This window comes from Manacus candei, unplaced genomic scaffold, assembly GCF_025592945.1.
Source record: "Manacus candei isolate 608988 ecotype Guabito, Panama unplaced genomic scaffold, ASM2559294v1 h1tg000079l, whole genome shotgun sequence".
NCBI classification, from domain to species: domain Eukaryota; kingdom Metazoa; phylum Chordata; class Aves; order Passeriformes; family Pipridae; genus Manacus; species Manacus candei.
The window spans coordinates 1,091,671-1,114,575 of NW_026138127.1; the positions used below are offsets into that span (position 1 = coordinate 1,091,671).

The following is a 22,905-nucleotide window of genomic DNA, read 5'->3' on the forward strand; positions in this document are numbered from 1 at the left end:
CACCGTGGCGGGCGGCCCGGCCGGAGGTGGAGGCCGCGGGTTCTAGACCCAATCGGGCGGACGGGCACGACTTGCCCCTCCCTCGCCGCGGCGTTCGAGTCCCGTTTTGACCTAGAACCGGGAGAGAAAACTTTGAGACCAGTCTGAGCTTAAAAAAAATCATTACTTTACCCCCGGGGGCACCTCCCTGCCTGTGGTCCACACCGAGATGCACTTCTGCAGCTTATGTATAATTTGTTCCATGAATATGTGTTTACAGTCTCAGGAGTTCACGCCTGTTCCAAAAGGCCTTATCCATATGCTAATTAATTGCATGGGGCTTATTGCACATGTTCGGGATGGGGTCTCTGGTGGTCGTTTGGGATGGTACCACAGCTTGTTTTGTCCTTACTTGCTCACAAGGACGAGTCGAGGTTGGGCCTGGCTTTATCTTGTTAGCTGTACCGGGGGAACCAGTGTCCGACCCACAGAGAGGCTGATGATTGATCTCTGTCTGAAAAGACCACCATGACGTGGGAGTCAGAGTCTCCTTCCAGGTAAAAAGCAACAGGACAAGGAGAAATGTCCTCAAGTTGCACCAAGGGAGGTTTAGGTGGGATATTGGGTTGTCTATCCCTAGCACAGCTGCCCAGAGCAGGGGGAGAGTCCCTATCCTTGGAGGGATTTAAAAGCCTTATGGACGTGGCACTTGGGGACGTGGGTTAGTGGTTGCCTTGGCAGTGCTGAGGAATGGTAGGAGTCAGTGGTCTGAGAGCGCTTTTCCAGCCTAAATGACTCTATGAGTCTATTTCCAGCTTTTCATAGATTCCCAGAATGGTCTGGGTTGGAAGGACCTCAGACCTATCAGTCCCACCCTCTGCCATGGGCAGGGACACCTTTCACTACCCCAGGTTGCTCCAAGCCCCATCCAACCTGGCCTTGGACGCTTCCAGGGATGGGGCATCCCAGCTTAAAATGCTGCATTGCCTGTGAGTCCTCCAGTGGATCTGGACCAAAGTGAAGTCCTATAACATAAACCAGCTCATATTTACTGATTTTGAAAGTTGCTGGTAGTCCATGCTGCCAAACTGCACCAATCTGAGTCCTGAACATTCCTTCCCCTTTTTGGAATTACTGTGAAGGGACAGCAATTAGACCTTAATACATCTTTATTAAGACATCCTGTGCTCACAGCTTAAATAGAAAATACATATTTTGTGTGTTCAGGTAGGACTGGTTTTACATGCAATCTGTATAGAATAACTAATTAAAAAAATGAAAACCACCCCCCAACACACACTCCCCTCAAAGAAAAAAAGAAACCAACCAACCCCAAACAAAAACTGTAAAGCCCACCAACAATTTTAGGAGAAAACATTACTATTATAAAGAGCAGCTCTTGAAGATGCAGTTCCAATGTTGGAATGCTGTTGCTGTTTGGTGATTTTAAAAACAAGGAAGTTTATATTGTAAAAGTGCTGCAGCTTTGCTTTTCAGTGTTAGGAATATTTGGAATACTTAAAAGCTGACTGGAAGGAAGGAAAATGATGTGTTTTAAACTTTATGAGGACTTTGGGGCACTTTTAAGACATCTTTTCTTCATTCCACCATGTTCTGGTTTAACCCCAGATGGTAATTAAACACCACACAGCCTCTTGCTCACTGCCCTGCCCATCCTGGTGGGATGGAGAGTGAATTTGGACAAAAAAGACCTGTGGGTTGAGATAAGAGCAGTTTAATAATGGAAATAAAGTTGTTGTGGTTCTTAATAACAACAACAACAACAACAGTAATAACTATTAATAATACTAACACTAATATAATAATAACAATAACAATAATAGTTAAACACAATGGCTGAGATGTGCTGGCACAGGTGGCCACAAGACATGTCCCTGGAAGGTGTCCCTACCCATGGCAGGGGGTTGAAATGAGGTTATCTGTGGGTAGCTGTGTGGAAAAGGGCTGTTTGCTCTGGAGAACACCAGCACTGCTGGATAAGCACTTCTAAAATTAAATGTTTCAGTTGACCAAGCAGATAAATCCACCAAAAATCCCACCACTTATCTTAAAACTCTCAGTATAATCTGATCTTCTCTGTGGGATCTGATACCTGGTGTCCTGTGGTACTGCATGACGAAAGACAGCTGAGTCCCGAACAGACTGAGCTTTTCGTTTGTGTTTTTTGTTTTGTTTTGTTTTGGGTTTTTTTTTTTTTTTTGGTGCAGTTTTCCCCCTGTGCCTTCCTTGAAGGTGAAGTTAGGCCTGGAGTCTGTATGGAGGTTTCTCAGACTAGGATGGAATCCTTTGGGGATATTGTGAAGGGCACAGGGAATAGAAGGGAATTAGAATCTCAGAATGATTTGGGTTGGAAGGGACCTTAAAGCCATGGGCAGGGACACCTTCCATTATCACGGGTTGCTCCAAGCCCCATCCAACCTGGGCTTGGACACTTCCAGGGATGGGACAGCTACAGCTTCTCTGAGCAACCTTTGCCAGGGCCTCTCCACCCTCACAGGGAAGCAGGAAGGAATTTTAACAGGATTAATTTCTGCATCCCACCCAAGAAGAAAGCTGAAAGGCTTTTTGGCCCAATCAGTTGCCCAGAGAGAGGATTTTGTTCGAGCTGAGAAAAGCTTTATGTTTTAAGGTGAATTTTCTGACCACGGTTCTGTTACACTGTCAGTGCTCTGTGAATACGTCTGAATCAGAGGAACAACGATGACTTAGACTGAAAAGGTGAGTGATACATTCAGTGCTGACACTTGTAAGGTGTCTGATAACTCATGTTGCTTGAGACATGTTAATATAGAAAGCTGCTCAGCTCCTGGTGGCGTGACATGTGAGCTGAAGGTGACTACAAACCGCTGGAAAAGAGTTTGTGTGCCTGAAGAGCCAATGCTCACAACCTTCACCAAGCTGTGAGCCTCCATGCTGAATATAATCACTTTGAAGTGAGTATAATTATCCTTTCTGAGAGGTAGATCCCAAAAAAAGGAGCAATGTTTAAAGTACAGTAAGATCTGCTATACCTCCTTCTTGCTGGAGGAAATATCTGAGCTGCCTCAGTGCTAAATGAACAACAAAGAAATGATACCTTGCTGCCTAATCATCAAAGGTGGAGTTTTGCATGAGGAGTAATCAGAAGTAAAATATCCTTGCAAAGTGAGGGGGAAAAAAAGGTGACAAACAGCAGTTTAATCCTCTTATGTGGAATACTGGCCCCTTTTAGCCTGCCATAGCCTGCCATTTTAGGCTGTAAACTTAACTGTGGTGACAGGACAAGAGGAAATGGCCTCAAGCTGTGCCAAGGGAAGGTCAGGAGGAATTTTGTCCTGGAAAGATGGTCAGGCATTGGAAGGGGCTGCCCAGGGAGTTGGGGGAGTCCCCATCCCTGGAGGTGTCCAGGGACGTGGCACTCAGTGTTCTGGGCTGGGTGACAAGGTGGTGAGCATCTTTAAGAACTGTATCAAATGTTTAATATTATTGTTGCTATTATTATTATTGGCAAGTGTCAAGAGGCAAGAAAAGACTTTTCTTTCCTTCTACCATTATTTCAGAAGATTGCTGGTGAATGATTTACTATCAGCACCCATTGTATTAGTGTATTCAACCTGCATCTCAGGAAGTCTTCCCCATGTCACCATTGGCGAATCAGAGATCAAATCAGTCCAACAGTTTAATTACCTAGATAGCATCATCTCCTCAGATGGTAAGATTGATGGAGAGATAGACAACAGGTTAGCAAAGGCATAGAGAGCTTTTAGAAAGTTCTGTATGAGAGTTTGGCGAAATAAACACCTGAAGAAAAGCACCAAGATCAGTGTTTACAGAGCCATTGTGCTCTCTACTCTTTTATATGGATCCGAATCATGGGTCATCTACCGCCACCACCTGCGACTCCTAGAACGCTTCCATCAACGCTGTCTCCGTACAATCCTAAACATCCACTGGTCAGATTATGTGACCAATACATCTGTTCTAGAACAAGCAGCAGTTACGAGTATTGAGGCCATGTTGCTGAGAACACAGCTGAGCTGGGCAGGGCACGTCTCAAGGATGAAGGACCACTGCCTCCCTAAGATCTTGCTTTATGGTGAACTTGCCACTGGCTGCTGCAAGAGAGGAGCCCCAAAGAAAAGATACAAGGACTCCCTGAAACAACATCTCAACCTTGGCAGCATTGATCTTCGTCGCTGGTCTATTCTGGCCTCCAATCCGGAGGTCTGGAGACACACCATCTATAACGCTGTTGATGCCTTTGAGAACACACGCAAGATCATTCTCAAGGAGAAAAGACAACACAGAAAGAATTGTGTCTTGCCGATACCACCTAAGGAGTCTTTCTGCTGTGCCTTTTGCAACCGAACTTGTCTATCTCGTATTGGCCTTTTTAGCCTCCAGCGCGCTTGTAGCAAATGTGGGTAGAGTCCTTCCCAAATCTTTGTTCGCGAAGCCCAGCCATGATAATGATGATTAATGTTTACTGAGGAAATCAGTATATTTTCCACTGATTTATTCTGGTTTAACCTGTGTTAGCAGTTCGGTGTTACTTGTTTTCTTGATTGTCTGCAAATCCCTCCTTTGGTTCTGAGCAAACTGACATTATTTTTCATTTTGTTGATGACGAGTGCCTTTTCCCCCCACTTATTTAGGAGTGAGGAGTACTGAGGCATTGAACAGGACTGTGACATCAATGACTTCACAGTTTTTAGGAGTGTGTGACACTTCTGCCTCTTGAAATTTTCCTCTGAGCCCTGTCTCCTTACTGGAGTAACTGTTCAAAGTTTAGCATCATACATTCATGGTACTTCACAGAAAATCTGGAGGTTATTTTCAGGTGGTTCTTGCTTAATCCTGCATTCCCTCATCCCATTTTTCAATCTAGGATTCTCACATAAGTATCTTTATTCCTTCTTAAATTGGATAGAAGCAGTACTGCTGAGGACAAGCTGCTGGGAGGTTTTTAAGATTAGCGGATATACCCTCTGTATCCCAGAGGGAGAAATGAATTAAGATGGCAAATCCTTCCTAATAGCTATGATGCTAAAGCCCCAATCTTTTTCTGATATCTGGAATGCAACAGACAGGAACTCCTAGTTAGCAAAGTGAGGCTTCAGTGGTGATCACATCAGCAGGTAGCAAGGAAGAAGTAGATGTCTGGGTATATATATACCTATAGATTGGTATATGACTGTGTCCTGCCTGATATTTAAGGGTTTTGGAATGAGGTGATCTTTAAGGTTCCTCACAACCCAAACCATTTTGTGGTTCTGAGTATAAAAACAATTGAGCCAGAAAGCTAAACACACACACACGAACTGAAATAGTGCTGAAGAAAAGAAAATTGCTTCCAAATGTTTGACTTCAAAGCTTGCAATATATGCCTTCACATCTGTATGGTTACTAATATAAGGTATTGTAAGTCTTGAAAATACATGTAGTTCTTCCTCTGATTATCATATAGAAGGAGAAGTTTCAGAGCTGTTTGTAGGCAGCACCTTACCCTTTCTCTGAGGCGAGGGTTAAGTACAGATGAGGAATGCTCTGCAGTGTGATTTCAGAGCCCATCTGATTGTATCCTTTTTTTTTCTTAACAAGCAGCTCAAGTCCCGGCGCACTTTCCCCGGGTTGTGTGCTCATTCATTCACAGGGCAGCTGGAACGTGCCAGGTGTTTGCCTTGGGGAGAAATCCCAGCACACGAAGGATTTCTCCGGTGGTGGATCCTCCCCCATCACGCGGCAGAGCTGGACCAGAGCCGCAGATGTGCCGCGTGTGGAGCCACTGCCTCCCTTCCCGATGGAACGAAACGCTGCCCTGAGGTTCTTGCTGCTGTTCCTGAGTGTGGGATCCGGGGTGTCCGTGGAGCAAACGACTGTGACGTCAGGGAACAGGTCAGTGACTGGGTGTGTGGTGACAAACTTGAGCGGGCCCAGGTTTTAAATGCTGTCATTTGTGCTCTATGGAAGTAGATCCAGTCGCAGTTTGGAGTGTCAGGAGGTGGTTGTAATTTCCTTTCAGGTTTAAAAGCACTTAGGGGTAATACAGAAATTAATTATTTTGAAACACACGGTGAATTAAATATGTAACTTTAAAGCAATTTTATAAACGTGGCTTTAAAATGAGTGGTTTCTGTGCATCTGTCTTACATTTCATTACATTTTAATGACTCTCATACTGACTTTCCCTGGTCTGTGTGAAAATGAAGTTATAAATAGAATAACAGCAAGGATGTGAAAACTAAGGTGCTAAAATATTCTAGTGGTGTAGAATGGATATTTGAAGCGTGAATTCAGTATTGCAAAGGAACTTACAAAATTACTGGAGATTTGCGTTTATTGTCAATAGTGATGTTTCACTCTCTAATGAAATACAAATAATAAGCCCAAATCATAGCAGGGGAAAGAGGGGACTTCATAGAGCCAAGTATTATGAAAGTGAAAACAACCTGAGCTGTATGAGTTGAATCATGCCTGGAGTCACCAGTAACACACAGAACAAATATGCTGATGGAGGTTGCAGCTGGCAGTAAAATCTGTTCATTTAAGGCAAGACGGACATGTGGTAATTTGCTTAAGCTTGTATTAAGAGATCTGGTAGTCAGTTACCGATAAATACTACAATATGTTTTCATCTAAATAGCTCACTTGCCGTTCTCCTCTGCCAGTTTTCAGCTCCCTCACTGTTCCTCTTAGCATAATTCTGCATTCTTTTTTTTGCAACCAGACCAGAATCTGAGAGAGAGCAAGCAGAGGAGCATTTTTTACAATGAACTTTTTTACAATAAGTATTAACAGAAGAAGTTGTGACCTGGATCCCAGTGAATTAAATGGGGATTTTGCCTCATTGGAGGTGGGATTGTGCATGCACAGTGTTAATTTGCTAGGTTCTATGACCTCAGAGGTTTGGGGCTTTTTGTATCAAAAAAGAAAGCTTAAGTATCTTGTTCTGATCCGGTCCTAGTTGGGCATCCATTAAACTGCAGATCAAACCCAGTAATCAGTGCATTGTAAAATAGTTATGTAAATCTGTCTCCCTGTGTCAAAACTCACATTAGAAAAACTATAAGAGTTATGTGGTTTTGTAGATATTTCTGGTTGATAGGACTTACACAGAGGCATTTAAAACTCAGTAACATTTTTTTGCCAGGATTTTTCTTAGAGGAGACTAGCTTTTTCCCTGAACATGGTGTCCCAGGTTTACACATTTATAATGTCCATAACTTCCTTGAAATTCCCTATGGCAAGTGTCCCTTGCACAACCAGTGCATTGCCCCCAGGTGCTTGTCACCTTTTGTCATGACTTTGTTTTTAGTGCATTTGAATGTTCACATGTTATTTTCCAATTAAATGCCTCGTAAATTAGCTGAAACTAGTTCAGCAGCCAGTAAGGAATTCTGCAGCTGGGCAATATTAGTATTAGAAAGATGACTCTGAAGTAATAGAAATACTGTTTCTTTAGGGGTGGAGTACATTTTCCCATCTGATGCAGTTTATCAGAGCAGTAATATGAAGAGTAAAAGAGTGAATATGACCTGAAAACTTCCTGTGGCGTCCACACTCAACCAGTGTTGAATGCCAGGACTATTCCTGTGGCTCATCTGAGCAGAGAAAACACTGTTTACATGGAAGTCCTCAAGAGCTGGAGTCTTTATAAACTTTTTTGGACAAAGAAGCCAAACTTGGTTATCTTATGTAGATGGATAATGTCATCTGATGAGAGGGAATTTACACTTCTTTATGCTTATAATCTTATTTAATTGGGTTTTACATAGTGATTAGTCATTCCAGTGCTTTGTATTAGGGCTAATCCAATTTCATGTGGGTTCCTAACATACTTGGTATGGTAAATTCAACATACAACCTACATGCCTAGGTGTTATCTGGGCCAGTTATTTACGAATTGCTAGGGAAAAATATTGAAATGTATACCCTGTGAGCAACTGAATTTGAAGTGTCATGGTAAGAGTGTCTGATTAAAAAAATGATAAATTTGAAAAGCTATTCTTTAATTCAGTGTGCTAAAAATGATTTGCTGTCAGTTTTGCAATGGAGAGTAAATGCTAGCTAGTTTTCTATCTCTTGTACATGTAATGAACATTTTATAATTAAAAGGGAATACGCATTTTTAAAAAATTTTTGCATTTTTTGCTTTCAATACTTCTGTTCTGTGAAACGTGCTCTAGCTGAGGATGAAAGGGCTTTGGGTGCCAGGGATCACTTGTGAATTCCCCAGCTTGCCTTTTCCTTGGGAAAGCTGCTGATGTGACATCATGATGGACATGGGCAGCCACCCATCCCTGTCATGGATCACAAACCCATGACACCTCGGGGCTGTGGGTGTCAGAAGCAGCTGACAGATCCCATAACATCGACAGCAGCCTGGGCTTGCCCAGACACCAGGACGTGATCCTTGGCTCTGCCAGCCACAGACCGGCTGTGCCCCAGTGATGTGGAATGATGGATTTCCTTCCTCTAACAGAGCTTCATGCACTGTGCAGGAGGAAAGTACTGCTAATTAACAGAGTAATTAACAGGAGGACCAAGCCAGAAGTGCTTCCCTTGCAGCCTTATGGTGTCTGTCATGCTGTGGCACTTTGTGGTGGTTCCCGGGTCACTCTCTGTGCTGCATTTCCTCATAAAAACATGAATATTTCATCAGCTGTGCACATTCATCTGTGTCAGTATCTTCATGCTAAAAGCAGAGACTCGATGTCTCTTCCTGTACTCAGCACTGGTGAGGCCACACCTGGAGTGCTGTGTCCAGTTCTGGGCCCCTCAGTTCTGGAAGGATATTGAGGTGCTGGAGCAGGTCCAGAGGAGGGCAACAAGGCTGGTGAAGGGACTCAAGCACAAGTCCTATGAGGAGAGGCTGAAGGAGCTGGGGCTGTTCAGCCTGGAGAAGAGGAGGCTCAGGGGAGACCTCCTCACTCTCTACAACTCCCTGAAAGGAGGTTGTAGCCAGGTGGGGGTTGGTCTCTTTTCCCAGACAACTATCAGCAAGACAAGAGGGCATGGTCTCAAGTTGTGCCAGGGGAGGTTTAGGTTGGATATTAGAAAGAATTTCTTTACAGAGAGGATGGTCAGACATTGGAATGGGCTGCCCAGGGAAGTGGTGGATTCTCCGTCCCTGGAAATTTTTAAAAAGAGACTGGACATGGCACTTAGTGCCATGGTCTAGGAACTGCAGTGGTAGTGGATCAAGGGTTGGACTTGATGATCTCAGAGGTCCCTTCTAACCCAGCTGATTCTATGATTCTATGATTCTATGATTCTATGATTCCAGAGTGGCTGTGGGATGTGGAGCAGCCAGGAGTTATTCAGATTTTTTTAATCACAACCCCCAAATTAACCCTTCCTCTTCCCAGAGCAGCATGAAAACCTTTTAAGTCCAGTTCAGGAATGAAATGAATTGCACAATTTTACACCAATCTTCTCCTACTCCAGTGTTTTAGTTTGTGATTTTCAAACTGGAGGAATGAGCTATGGGAGTTCAACTATGCATATAGGGAGGAGTTAAAAGTATAACTAAGCATAACTAGATATACATAGGTACAATACAAGTAAATATAACTAAAGTTAGTATAAGTAGATAATTTTCATTAGTTTCCTTTTGGCATGCCTCGTTTTTGTAGCTCTTACCATGCAAAAAATTCTCCCACATTTGCCTGTTCCAGCCCAAAGGCATGATCTGTCATGAAAAAAGACTAGAAAAGACAAAAAGGGATGCATCAAATTACAAAAATGTTCCTAATCATAAAACAACCGAAGAGAGAGTTTTATCTGAGCAGGAAAGCAAGGTTTGGTCCATTGTGGCCACATCTTTTGTTACCTGTGTGTCAAAATCTGGTATCTCCACCCATCTCTGAGAGCTGTTGACGTGAGCAGCTTCCAGCATCTTGAAGAACTGATTCCAGCATGAACCCTGGCACCCAAAGAGCACTGGGAGAAAGTGGGACCCACTCTGAAAGTTGAATGAATAAACCTACCAGATTAATTTTAAACAGTGTCACCCACAGAGATGTTTTTTTAACATAAGTTCTTTATAAGGTTCTTCCAACTTGACAGAAAGCAGGGTGGGCTCTGTGCCATCCCATGTTGTTTGGACTCGTATTTGTCTGCCATTAAGGAAGGTGTGATGGAAATTAGGTTGGGATCACTCCTACTAGTGGGTAACACAGATCCCTCTACCCAGAATCTGGCAGGGAGTGAATTCACCCAGCTGTCCAGAGACTCCCCAGGAATGCCAAGTTTTGACTTTGCAATTCCAATACTTTACAGTACAATTTACTCACAAATACCGAAAACTGGTCTTATTCCTAGTCTTTATATGCTGGTCTTGAGGTATATATTTTCAAGAATTTTGCTCCTGTGGTGAGTTGGAAAAGCAGCAGGAAACAAGGCAAGGGAAGAAGATGGAAATGTATTGCCATGTTTAGTGGCTGTGGGGCAGGTCTGGCCCCAGCAGCTGGAGATTTACACTAAGAAGAACATCAAATGTTGAAAATTTCATGAGCCTGGTAGTTGACATTTTAGTTGTGCTTTGCCCACACCCTACCTTGCAGTTGACTCTGTGATATTTGGTATTGCTTGGAACCATTCAAGGAGCTGTCTTCAAATGGCTGTAATTCTGGGCTTGAGACATGTTAGCCCATTGCATATGATCTATCCTGAGGGAATTAAACTTGTTGCTTCTGACTCTCACTGTGGAACAAGGGTGGTGCAGGGTGCTTGTGTTCCTCTGCCTGTGGGCTGGAACTGATTCTGTCTCTAACCCAGAACTGGTGTCCCATGGAACAGGACAAGAGAGAAGCCTTTTGTCAATGTGATAAGGGTATGGGAAAACCTGTCAGGGCTAATCCACCCGAGAGATCTCTGAAAATTAGGCATTTTTAACCTGGGCTCAGCAGCTTTGGATTAATTTGCCTTGTTCCTGTTATATTACCAAGCCAAGGACCTGTGTTACATTTTGAATGTTTTATGGAACAAAGTAGTAATAGGTGTTGTCCCCAGTAAACTTACTGCAGACTTTAAATCAAGATGCTGTAAAATAAGTATTTTTCTCCTCTCTTCTAGTTCACATGAATTCTCAGATCAAGATTCTCTGCAGAGAGATGGTAAGCCTTTCAGTGGGCTGAACTCCTAGATACTAGTTCTGTTAGTGTGGCTGTAAAAGATTTTATTCCCAGATGTTGGTTCTGCTGGCCTTAGTGACTCTTCTGTCACATGTGTTGTTAAAGCATATCCCCCGTTAAAAAACACCCTTGAAAGGATTTGCCTGTTTTAAAATACTAATTTGCTGTCCAACTCAGATGCAGAGAGAATGGGGAAGACAGAAGCATTCACTCTTTTTAACCAAATGAAAACAGAATTAAATTTTTGATGGATAGAGCTTTGAGAATGTCCATGAAATGATCTGTCCTTGTGAAACTTCGCTCTCCTGGCAAGCAGTTGGGCCATCAGGTTGTTTGTCACATCTTCCTATCTCTGGTGGTGCAGGGAAAGAACTTCCCACTCACAATTAAGACGCTTTTGTTGTTCAATTCAGCACACACTCTTTGATGACAGAGTTTGCTGTACGAAGAAAACAAGCAGCTTTTGCTGTGTTTGGGATGAATAAATGCAGATGTAGACTGAATCTTGTAATTTTGGGGCACTGGAGTTCCTTCCAGATGTTCAATGAAAAGAAGAGGAACCTTGTTGAACGAGTAAGGTAAACTAGAAAATACATGTAATGAAGGTAATATTTGGAACAAGTCAAGTATTTTCCAAGGCAGAATCAGCTATTCTCACATACACATTTTGTGCAGGGATAATTATTGTTTGCATAAGAACGTGCAAAAATTATGCCTTTATAAATGACTGGGTGTTTATAATATACTAATAATGCTGATAACACTCTTTCTTCTGCAGATCAACATTACGAAGGTGGCGTGAAGCCAAAATTGAATGTCAGTCAAGTGGCAATTGCACAGGTAATGGATCTGTAGAGTCTTTTCATAGCACATTTAGATCTTTTAATTTACATTGCTGAGTTAAACTCTTTTTACATTGTTTACAAGAAACAGCCACCAAAACTGTCTAAATCATTGTGATATGATACTGATTCACTGCCTACTGTACAAGGTGTCCTCTGCTTTTCTGAGGAGTGAGATGAGACTTCAGATACTGTTGCTGATGCTGACTGACTTGGGCACATGGTCTTTCTGAAAGAACCAAATCCTTATATCCATATCCCGTACAGTGACATTTGACTGCTGTGGCCAGTCTTGTGCTTATATCACTTGGTACTAAATGAACAGCTGTAGCAAAACTTCATATTTTTGGTGGGAGTTTTTCATGAGACCAGGCAATAGGTCTTGTCAAAAACTGACCATAAAAGGCTTCCTTACCAAAAGAAGCTCACCAAAAGTGATGCACTCTGCCGTAAGTAACATGTTGATTAAATCTCCCTCACTTGTACTTCTGAGAAGACAGCCTTATCATTTATATGAACACAGTCATAGTCACTTATCACATCTTCTGACCGTGATCTTACCTGGCTTTCAGCTTGTTGCTGTCAGTACTTACTAATTTTAATCCTAAAGCACCCTTGTGCCATGTGTAAGGTCCAATATCAAAAGGGATCTTTCAGGATCTGAGCTGAGAGACATGATTTTCCAATCTGAACAGCACCAAAAAAAAAAAAAAAAAAATCTCTCTTTAAGCCAAGACAAAGCTTTGGGACTTAACTGTGTCTCTTCTGGAGCCTGGTAAGATGCTGTTTATGACTGGGACTCAGAAAACCTCTCTTGTTTTGGTACATGATTTGAACTTGCTAAATCATATGACATGGAAAAACCAGCCATGCAGACATTGTGTGTGTTACCCTATTCAGATAGGATGTGCATTAATGGGGCAAAGCTGGTGTCTGGAAATTTGAGTTTGAAATCTGGAAATGGCAGTAAAATTTTCAAGTTCTTTCAGAGCTCTAAGTCACTGTCTCAAATTATGTTGCCTGACAGCCAGACTGTCTTTTTGCAATGAAATTTTGGCTTAGAAGGGGTAGTGTTTCCAGATGACATGGAAGCTGCAGTCCCCGGGTTTTAACTCTGTAACTGATTTTGTAAAGGCAGGGATCCACACTTGAGCCATCCTGTTCTGCAGCAGGTATTTTCCTGATTTTAAAGCAATTGGGAGCCAAACTACCTGCAGGCAGATGTAAACTTGGGCATTTCTTTCACCTGGACAGCTGCCTAATGTGCTTTCAGCATGGTAGGCTGTGTCCTTGGCCCAAACTGAGTCCTTTTCAGTGTGTTGAAGTACTTCTTACTGGTGTCCCAGGTAAACAACCTCATTTATTCTGGTAGGATGGAGAGCAAATCCTGAAATACACACCTTCTGATAACCATCTTTTGTGTGGTTCCTCAGGTTGTCAGCCACAACTTCAGCAGGGAAGGGCAGTGGGAAGGAGCATTCTGGAGGCGGTTCTCCCACAGCCACCACAGCCCCCTCAATGTCACGGTCAATGGCATCCCCTGCATCCTTTTCTGGGCCAAGAGGATCATGATCAGGCTTGAAAACCACACTCAGCTGGACTTGACAGAGAAGACATTTGGTGTCCATGCCACAGTGGATGTTGGAGACTCAAACTGCAGTGAAGACAGTGCAATGTAAGGTGGAATTCTGCTACACCAGTGGAACTGGTGCCAGATTACAAGTCTAGGAAGTACATACTGAAGGAAAACTGACCTTGTAGAGCCCCGGGGCTCTTTCCTAAATGTCCTGCCATTGCAGCAGCAGGGGTTATATGCTTTAAAGCCAGCCTTTCATGGGACACATGGGTGTACTCAGCTGTTGCAGTGGTGTGGTCACTCCTTGGGGCCAGCCAGCTTTGCTCTTAGGGCCTGTGAAGCTCCAGCTGTTAATCTCTTTAGTTTCCAGCTGTCTTAGGCAATTGCTTGGGAGGCTGAAGAGTGGGTTCCCTGCTGAATATGGGGCCTTTGGGCTGTGCATGACTACTCACCCCTTTACAGGAGGTGTGCCAGCAGTACTGTACAGGATGCGGGTCTGTATTTAGTCCTATATGGCATTTCACCTGTACAGCTAAATATGTTTCCCTAGAAAGTATTAACTCTTTCTGATCACACAGCTGCAAAGGATAACCCAAGGTGCACAGAAATTTTACTGAGAAATACCAGAAAACTAAAAGTAAAATTGAAAAAGAAACAAGGACTTGCATGTAGTATCATAATATTCAACGAAGGCAGTCTGAATATTATGTCATCAGCATGTGAACCAATGCAGCAGTTCCATCAACATGTGAACTGTTCCATTAGTTCTCCCTACCCTCTGCCTTTCAAAACAGGCAGAGGTAGAGAATGGAATAAAGTTATTTTAGAAATAAAAAGTAATAACAAACATTCTGTCCTCTCTTCTGGTCTACAATTTGGAAATAATCTTGCTCTGATTAGTAATTTTTGCAATGTAATAGAATGCAAAATGAAAGGTTTCAAAACTCAAAGAATAGTTTTATAGTTTTTCATAAGACCTGGAAAATCAGAAGGACAATGTTTTTTTGTGGTCTGCGAACTCCTTCTGGAGCTGATATTTGGAGACTGTTAGACAAGCAGGTTACTCTGTCTCCCTGTCTGTTGTGGGTACCTCTGTAGTCTTACTACTGTAGAGGCTTCATTTTGTAAATATAGATTTCTAAGAAATTAGGGCTTGCCCTGACTCTGTCTGGGAGGGAGATAACGTATGATTCTCTTGTGATTTGGGTCTGTGGTTGAAACAGTGTTGGTGACAGAGAAGAAAGGGAAAAGCTTGCTTGAATGTTGCTCTGTAATCTCGGTTTTAAGAATCAACCTAAATTAAGCCAGTTGATGGCTCAGTCCTCACATGGTAGATTGCCCAGTTTTTCTCACATCAGAAAAAATCCCTCAGACTTCCCTTCTCTAGCTTTCATTGTTAAGACAACTCTCTGTATTGTCTTTCAAGCTGATTTATGCTGTGTAATCAGTGTAAAGTAACTGGAGTCAGGAAAAAATATTAGACACCGAACACATATTTGTTTGCTATAGGAATATAATGATCCAACCTGCGTTTTTTTCTTAGTTGAATGCCGCATTTGCCTGTGGCTAATCCTCAGCTATTATGATTTCCCTTTTTCAGTAAAGAAAGGGGTAGTCTGGATTCAGTGTCCTGGCTTATTGGACCAGTGTTAGTCAAGGTGCAAGAAGTCTTGAAGTCTAGATCTCCTATGAAATCATAGAGCTAGCTGTTTGCTTGGGGATTTTTTTTGTGTGTTTGTTTGGGTTTTTTATTTAGTTTTATTTTGTGTGAAGTTTTTTTGTTTTGTTTTGTTTGTTTGTTTTTTAAATATATTCTTCAGCTTTAATTTTGGAAGTCTTTCAGATGCTGCATGTTTCTGCTGTGTTTTGTTTTTGTCTTATGTGAACAATGAGAATCTCTGTACAGGTTTTAAGAGGCAAAATATTAGTGTTAAGTGATGAAACAATATATTCCACTTAGTTATGTATTGCTACAGTGCATTAATTAAGCTGATAGATTAATTTAGTAAATTTCAGGTGCCCATACTCACTGCAGGTGACCTTTATAGAGCTGCCTCACAGTCAGGGTATTTATGTGGCTCTAATGATGTGCATGTGTGGACTTTGGACTCCAGTGACATCTGTGTTTTTTATGCTCTGGTATTTAAAAAGATGAGAATAATGTGTGTGTTTACACTTTCTGATGACATACAGAGGTGATAGCTGACTGAGATGACATGGCTTGAGAAGGAGAACAGAGATCGACTGAACTAATTACCAACTGATGTGGAAAGCAGTGGGATTTAATTGTGCTGGAAGTTAAACACGCATTTATACTCTTTCTGGACAGCTTGGACCTCGTTCCAAACTGCAGGTGAAATAGTAGATTTCAATGGAGGAAAATTTAATCCTTCCAGGTTTTTTTCCCCACTGACTTTAGGGATATACTGAGCAAAAGGCTCCAGGTATAACTGAGTTTAATCTTTTGTGCTGCTTTTCTCTCTGAAGACTTCTGAATTTTTTTCCTAGCCTGATGTAACTTGCTTTTTGACCTAGGCTTTCTCTGAAGTTTGGGGACATTGGCAATCTAAAGGGACTAGTTATCAGGTAAGTTTATATGGCAAAACCCCCAACCAGATAATAAAAAACAGGCTAATATACATTGTTATGCAGTTGCTTGTGGAATTAAAGTTAATTTGTTTAAGCAAAAATAATGTGATAGAAATTGTTGATTGTATAATTGTCACACCTGCACTCAGAGTGTCTGTCATTTGCCTGCCTTGTTCTAAGTCATTTTTTCTCCTTTGTTGGCTTTTCTATTAATGAGAAAAGTTTGCGTCATCTCTTTTGTATAGAATCTTCCTATGTCTGAGATTTTAGCTAAACTTTGGTGATTTACTACATTTTTCTTGGGAATTTTATGTCAAGAACTGATAGTGTGGGCTGTTCAGACATCAGACTGTGACCTGGTTTATGTTTACTTCTTGGTGACAGAAAAAACAGCATTTCTTGTTAATTAACTTCCCATATCTTGGATGGAAGTACAATACCAGTGTGGTAGTTTATTTTGGCTGAATGCCAGGTGTACACCAAGGCTGCACAGGTCTCCCCCCATCCAGAGGGAAAAGGGGAGATGAAAAAAACCGTAAAAACCCGGGATTTACCAAGAATGGCAGTTTTATATTTACATGGAAAAAAGGAAAAAAACCCTAATAACACTACAAAAACATAGACAAAGGAAATTAACAGTAAAATTCTACTTCCTGCCATAAGCAAAGTGCTCTTTCTCTCTCCTCCAAGGAGCAGCCATCCTGCTGGATAGCTATCACGGAAGAGAGTGAGCTACTTCCTTCTCCCCTTTTTATATCTGAGCTGATGTAACATGGTATGGAATATCTTCCAAGTCAATATGAATCAGGTGACTTATCCTATCCCAGAAAAAGGAAACAAACCTACTACAACCAGTGTTGGATATATTTTACTCAGCCATTTATTAAAAATCCCTCAAAACCCTCTTACTGTGTGGGAGAACAAGTAACAAGGAACAAACTCCTTCAGTTGCAATAATGAACAACCTCAAAACACAGAATTTTTAGCATTGGAAGGGACCTCTGGAGATGACCCGGTCCAAGTCCCTGCCCTGGCAGGGTCACCTGGAGCAGGTGACACGGTAACATGTCCAGGTGGGTCTGGGATGTCTCCAGAGAGAGAGACTCCACACCCTCCCTGGGCAGCTGTTACAGGGCTCTGCCACCTCCATGGAAAGCTCTTCCTCGCTTTCCAGATTCAGTGGAAGGATCTAGAGCTCACACAGATATAAACTGGTGATGCCAGTGAGTCTCCTAAGGTTGTTCAATGTGCAAATTCAACAGGTGGAACCCTTTGACTTGTTTTCCTATTCACCTCTCTTCCCACACAATGTTTCCAGGTTCTTGCTGACCACCAGCTATTACCAGCTATCTGTTCAGAACTGGTTCAACCTGCACAGGCTGCAGCTGCTCTACAACCACTCGGTGCAGGCGACGTTCAATGCGACCCGAATCCATGCGCCGGCGACTTACTCCTACCACTGCGACCATGTGAGCAGCCTGCAGAGATACGATGCTCTCCTCATTCCCAGCTCTGCAAATGACCTCTCACAGCTCTGGGAAGTCACTTTTATTGATTTCCAGGTAATGTCATGGAATTAGGCCCAAGGGATCCTGTAGGTAGATTGATGGGAAGTTTTGACCATTTGCTGACAAGGAAATATAATGACCTTCTGTGTACAGTCTATGGGATTTCCATGGAACACAAAATTGAAATGAGGACTTAAATTATTCTCTTTATCTCCCTATCAAAGGAAATTAAGGGCTGTATAGATTTTCTGTAGTCTTCTGCTTGTGTTCCCTTTAGTGTGGGGGGTGAATTTAAGTTCCAGTGTTCCATCTTTCTGAGCAGAGCTGTTAAACATGGCATCAGTAACAGCACCAGACACCAGGTACAGAATTCATCTCACTTAACTTTTGATGCCTACGAATTTTAACCTTGTGGCCTGATTATAGTCACCCCAGCCTGCCTCTAAAGCTAGTGGATAATTCCTCTGACTCGTCTTAAGTCCTTATTTTAGGATGAGATTAATAATCTTCTAAAAGTGCCAAGTTTTCTGTGTTTGGCAATGAGGGAGCCTCAGATGGCTGGACTAGAACATCTTGCTTTTACATACCTAAGTCATAGGGCATGAAGAGCTGAAAAAGGGAATTGAGGAGGAAAGCTGCTCCCCTTTTCTCACCAGGTGATAAATGCCCATGGGCTGATTTAGTGGACCAGGCACAATTCCCTGAATGCCAGTGTCGTAAACTTCATATTAGAGCTGAAGCCACAAGTAAAAATTCTTGGTGTTTTCCATAGTTGGATGCAGCTTCCTGTAGTGTAGTTGGTTTGCTACCAAATACCACACACATGGATCTGGTGAGGAAAACCTAATTCTAGGGTAGGCATTTCAAAATATTTCCTGGTTTGTTGCATTGAAGTTTATGCAGTTTGAAACAGAGACACTGAGGACCCTCAACAAGTGATGCTGGAGGTGCACCATTAAGGTGAAAGGCATCAATTAAATATTGTGGGCCATCAAGAGAAGATTTTGTTTCAAACACAACTACAGATCCTTTGGGCAGCAGAGCAGAGGGGATTAGAATAGCTAGTGGTTTCTAGAAGACTGACCTGGAAAAACTCTGAGCATTAACTCCAGCCAGCACGGGGAGGTACAAATTTGCAATGTGCAGGTATTAAATTAGAAATTCTTACTGCCATCAGGAACACAAGCACTTCATTTAACATGAGCTCTCTTGTTCTCCTCGTAGATCCAAGGTTTTAACATCCAGGAAGGACATTTTGCCTATGCAAAGGACTGTGCATCCTTCTTCTCTCCAGCAATACTGATGGGGCTGGTGATGTCCCTGATCCTGCTGCTGGTCCTAGCCTATGCCCTTCACATGCTGATCCACCTCAAATCCCTTGACAGGCACTATGAGTGCAAAGCTTCTCCTGCCTATTTTGCACAGATGAAAGACAACGACATGGGAGATGAGAAGGAGCCACTGAGAAACAGTGGGAATGAGTCCTATGAACTTAGAAACAAGCAGTTTGGTAAAATCTATATTTAGCAATGTGCATCTAAGTGAAACAAGAGGTATTTTCTTCTGCTGGCACTGTTGTGTGTAGTTGGCGCAGGTCTTTCACCAGCTGATGAAAGGAAAAGTAGGTAACAGACTGTTTAATTGGTTATTTATTGATCATCATCTTAAAGACGCCTTGGGAAACAAGCTGAGATAAAAAAAAATTCCATTGTGAATAAGAGATTCATGTTATGGGACTTTATTCCTGTAGCAAAAAGCCAAAATGCATAGCTTTTCATCCTGCTTACAAGGTCTTGAAGAGAGAATCAGTATTGAAGACTTTGAAATCAAATAAAGATACTAAATATATATGTATCTATATATAGATAGATAGATATAGATGTAAATCTCTTAACTTGTTCTTTCAGAAGGCAAGATATTTCCTCATTTTGTATTTCCTCTGTCTTGACAAAATATCATAAATTTCTTTCTCAGGATGTGCTTTGCTTTTATTTTCCAAGTTACATCCCCTCCTCTTAGTCGTCATAAACTCCTTTTCCTTCAGAGCCACTTAAGCTGTGTTTTTATCCGCAATGATGGCTCCAGAACAGCAGCATCCTGATACTTCCCTGTGTCTGAGCTGGAGGCTTACTCTGAGGATCCAGTGGGAGAGCACCAGACATCTGGTCAAAGGCTTACCCTTAACTTCCTGGCTCAACTGCACGCCAGAAGAGGGATTATGAGCATTATACCCTGTAATTCAAGGTTAATTTCTTTCCTATCAAATCCCATCAGTCTCCCTTGTGAATTTTACCTGAATGGGGATAACCAGTGCTATAATTCAAAATCTATATAAGCAAAGCGGAGGAAGCTCCTTAGCAGTGAAAAAGGTACTGTGATATGATTTTCAGTGCTCTATCTGAGCATTTAGGACACGGTGGCCCTCAAACTTGTCCTTTCTTCCATTAGAGGCAAAGTTTGGGAACTCCAAATTAGCCATGATTTGGCCCTGATTTCCAGTAAGGAAGAGCACAGTAACATACCAACTATAGTGCTTTTAGGTTATAAGTAATACTATGTAATAGTAAGTAATAATATGTTAGAAAATCTTCTACAAATACAGATTTAGCAGGCATGTTTTATGCCTGTTTAATTTTAGATAATAGAACTAATTAGTTGTTTGTAGTCTTCGTAAACTGTACTGCAGTGGTCTTTAAACACCTTGAGAGGTGTCCAAAGATCTCCTAATTATTAGGTAGGCATTCCTGAATATTTTCTGGTTTGTTGAAGTTTATGCAATTTGAAATAGAGATTCTGGAGATTCTCAATAAGTGATGCTGGTGAAAGGTACCAATTAAATATTGCTGAGCCATCAGCAGTGACACACAGGTGGAACCCAAATCAGTTGGTTGATTTAGGGATGTACTTCAGAGGGAAAACACATAACCAGAAGTAAGGACTTACCACAGCTGCCTGTGGGCAGCTGCTGCCAAACTTTCATTTGTTTCATAAAGGAAACAAGCGAAACAATGAATGCCTGGGAACCTGAGTGAGGTTAACAAGAGAAGGTGCAAATCAAAACCAGGGTATTCCCTGCTGAGTGGCAAAACACTCTCCAGCTTGGTGCCCTCTGCTTGCACCCAGTGGGGACAGATGTTGGCAGTTGTTAGAGAGAGTTCAGGATGCCAGTGCTAAATAGGTGATACTCCCCGAGGTCTGGAGAGCAGTGCTGTCATGCCCTGGGGGTTGGGAAATTAAAACCTGACACCAGTCAGTGGCAGCCTGTCAAAATGACTGTCAGTCACTGGTGTGAAATGCTCACCCTGCTGAGCCAAGCACGGCAGCGCTTCCTGAACCTTGTGTTCTCTAGGACACAAAGGCACTTCTTCCTCCCACAGAGGTCATTTATCCTTCTAGTTACTGTCTGATGGTGCTGTCAGGGTAATTCTTACCTGTCATTTTCTTGCATGTTTTAAATGGGCATAATTTTGCCCTGTTGCTGTGAGAGATTCTTACAACTCTGAGACTGGGAATAAGAGAGATACCTTCCAGTCATATCCCTCAATCATCATGTCCTTTTCCAACCCAGCTGTGTTCTCTTGACTTTGAGGGTGAATGTCTGCTGGCTTTGTGCTTGAGAGACTCATCACTGCAAACCTGCAGTGTGTAACAGTTCAGGGTTTTTTGGTGCAGACTTTAATGATGTGTGTGGCCCTTTCAGCAGGAAGGCACTTGACCAAAAGATAGGAATTTGTACCTGCTGATTTACAAGGCAAACTTTAGAATAAAACAGTGCAAAAAATGAAAAGGAGAGGTAAAAGTAAAAAAAATTGCCAAGAAAAATAAAATTTGTTTCCTTTTATCAGCTTCTCCTAAACTATGACACAACTGGTATTATCCCCAGGATCCACTGAGACAAGGTGCACAGGTAGTAGTTATCTTATCTCTGCTGTGACTTTTAGTGTTGCAGTCTTTCATGGTAGTGGAAGGTGACTCTACTCCTCCATGTATCCCCTGTATCATCACAAATCTACTCAAGTGCCAGCAAGAGTCAGAAAGGATAAACACACTAATTGAATTAGACAGGAAATACAGTGCTCATCATAGGACTGGAGTGATGAGCCTTATGTTTGTAAAGAGTTAATGGTGCATTAGTGGAAAAAGCACCAGAAGAAAAAAATTGATCATAATTGCAGTTTCTGTCTCCTTGTGCCATGTATAAAGGCAAGCACCCATGGTTGAAAAAGATGAAAATGTGTGGCTTTGCATTCCCACTAAGCTGTATTTTCTGTGAACCAAGCAATCCTTATTGAATGCACATTTTGGAGCAACAGGGACAGTCCATTGCCCTAGTCCTGAAAGAAGAAAATTCAAGTTAAAATTATTTGTGTGCTACAGAAATAAGCTACATTGGTACTAACAGACTCATTAATAAAAGATAAGCTTTTTTTACATGGTCCACATGCTGCATTATTTCATATTTGCATGACACCAAGCAACCTTTTCAACATATATGTGTTCATTCAAACAAAATCCTTATATCATCTCTTCAAAACTGATTCAGTGTTTCAAATTCAGGGCCCCATCCACTCCCACTTAAACTCAAAGGGAAGAGTCTCAGTTTAAATGAAACAGGAAAAATTTGGCAGACTGTTATGCAGCTCTCGCTGTGATAACAAAGAATTGAACAAATGAATACATTTATTTCTCATACATTTCAGCTACTGTTAAAATTTTATATAATTGCCCTTCACACCAATATTAGGCAACTTTACATTGGCAGCAAATTGGATTTTCAGGCAATACATTAAAGACTGCTGTTTGAACTGAAGTGGTGGACTTCTGGCATAGTATTGATTAAAACTGCACAAGGAATGATCAGAGCCAAGGCCACTGTGGATACAGGGACAAAAACCATGAGTCCACTTGCTGGTAAGTAACACTGAATTCCAGGTAGCCAGAAGAAATAGGTTTATTTCTTTCCTTCAAGTTTATAAATGGTGGTGTTTCCCTGCCCTTCTTGAAATACTGATTCTCGCTATAGCAAGTGTTAGTTCTGTCATTGATTTTTTTTTTTTAACTGTTGAATTCCAAAAGGCTGGATGCAACACTGCATTTCAGAAACTGTCCCCAGGAGCTCAGAAAGCATTTACCAGGGTGGGTCTGTTCTTCACCATTATTGAATATCCCTTGAATTGTTCTCCACTTCTTGTAACCCTTGTGACATTGCATTTAACTGGTGTATGGTAGATCTTAAATCTGATTTATTGGTTCCTAGATCACCCCTTAGTTTGTTT

General features: G+C 41.9%; 1 protein-coding gene across 4 annotated transcripts; it reads left to right on the forward strand.

The window, feature by feature from the left end:
- The first annotated feature begins 97 nt into the window (after positions 1–97).
- On the forward strand, positions 98–22,386 carry LOC127481492 (V-type proton ATPase subunit S1-like protein). 4 transcript variants are annotated; one of them, XM_051810855.1, is made up of 8 exons: positions 98–536; positions 2,547–5,874; positions 11,056–11,096; positions 11,893–11,954; positions 13,390–13,631; positions 16,068–16,118; positions 17,440–17,683; positions 18,854–22,386. In XM_051810855.1, the coding sequence occupies exons 2-8, from the start codon at positions 5,780–5,782 to the stop codon at positions 19,154–19,156; spliced, it is 1,038 nt and encodes a 345-aa protein (XP_051666815.1). In that variant the 5' UTR covers positions 98–536; positions 2,547–5,779; the 3' UTR covers positions 19,157–22,386. The 4 variants fall into 4 exon arrangements, with proteins under 4 accessions (XP_051666815.1, XP_051666814.1, XP_051666816.1 ...); XM_051810854.1 differs by having other exon boundaries at positions 2,630–5,874; XM_051810856.1 differs by having other exon boundaries at positions 2,666–5,874.
- Positions 22,387–22,905: the final 519 nt, after the last annotated feature.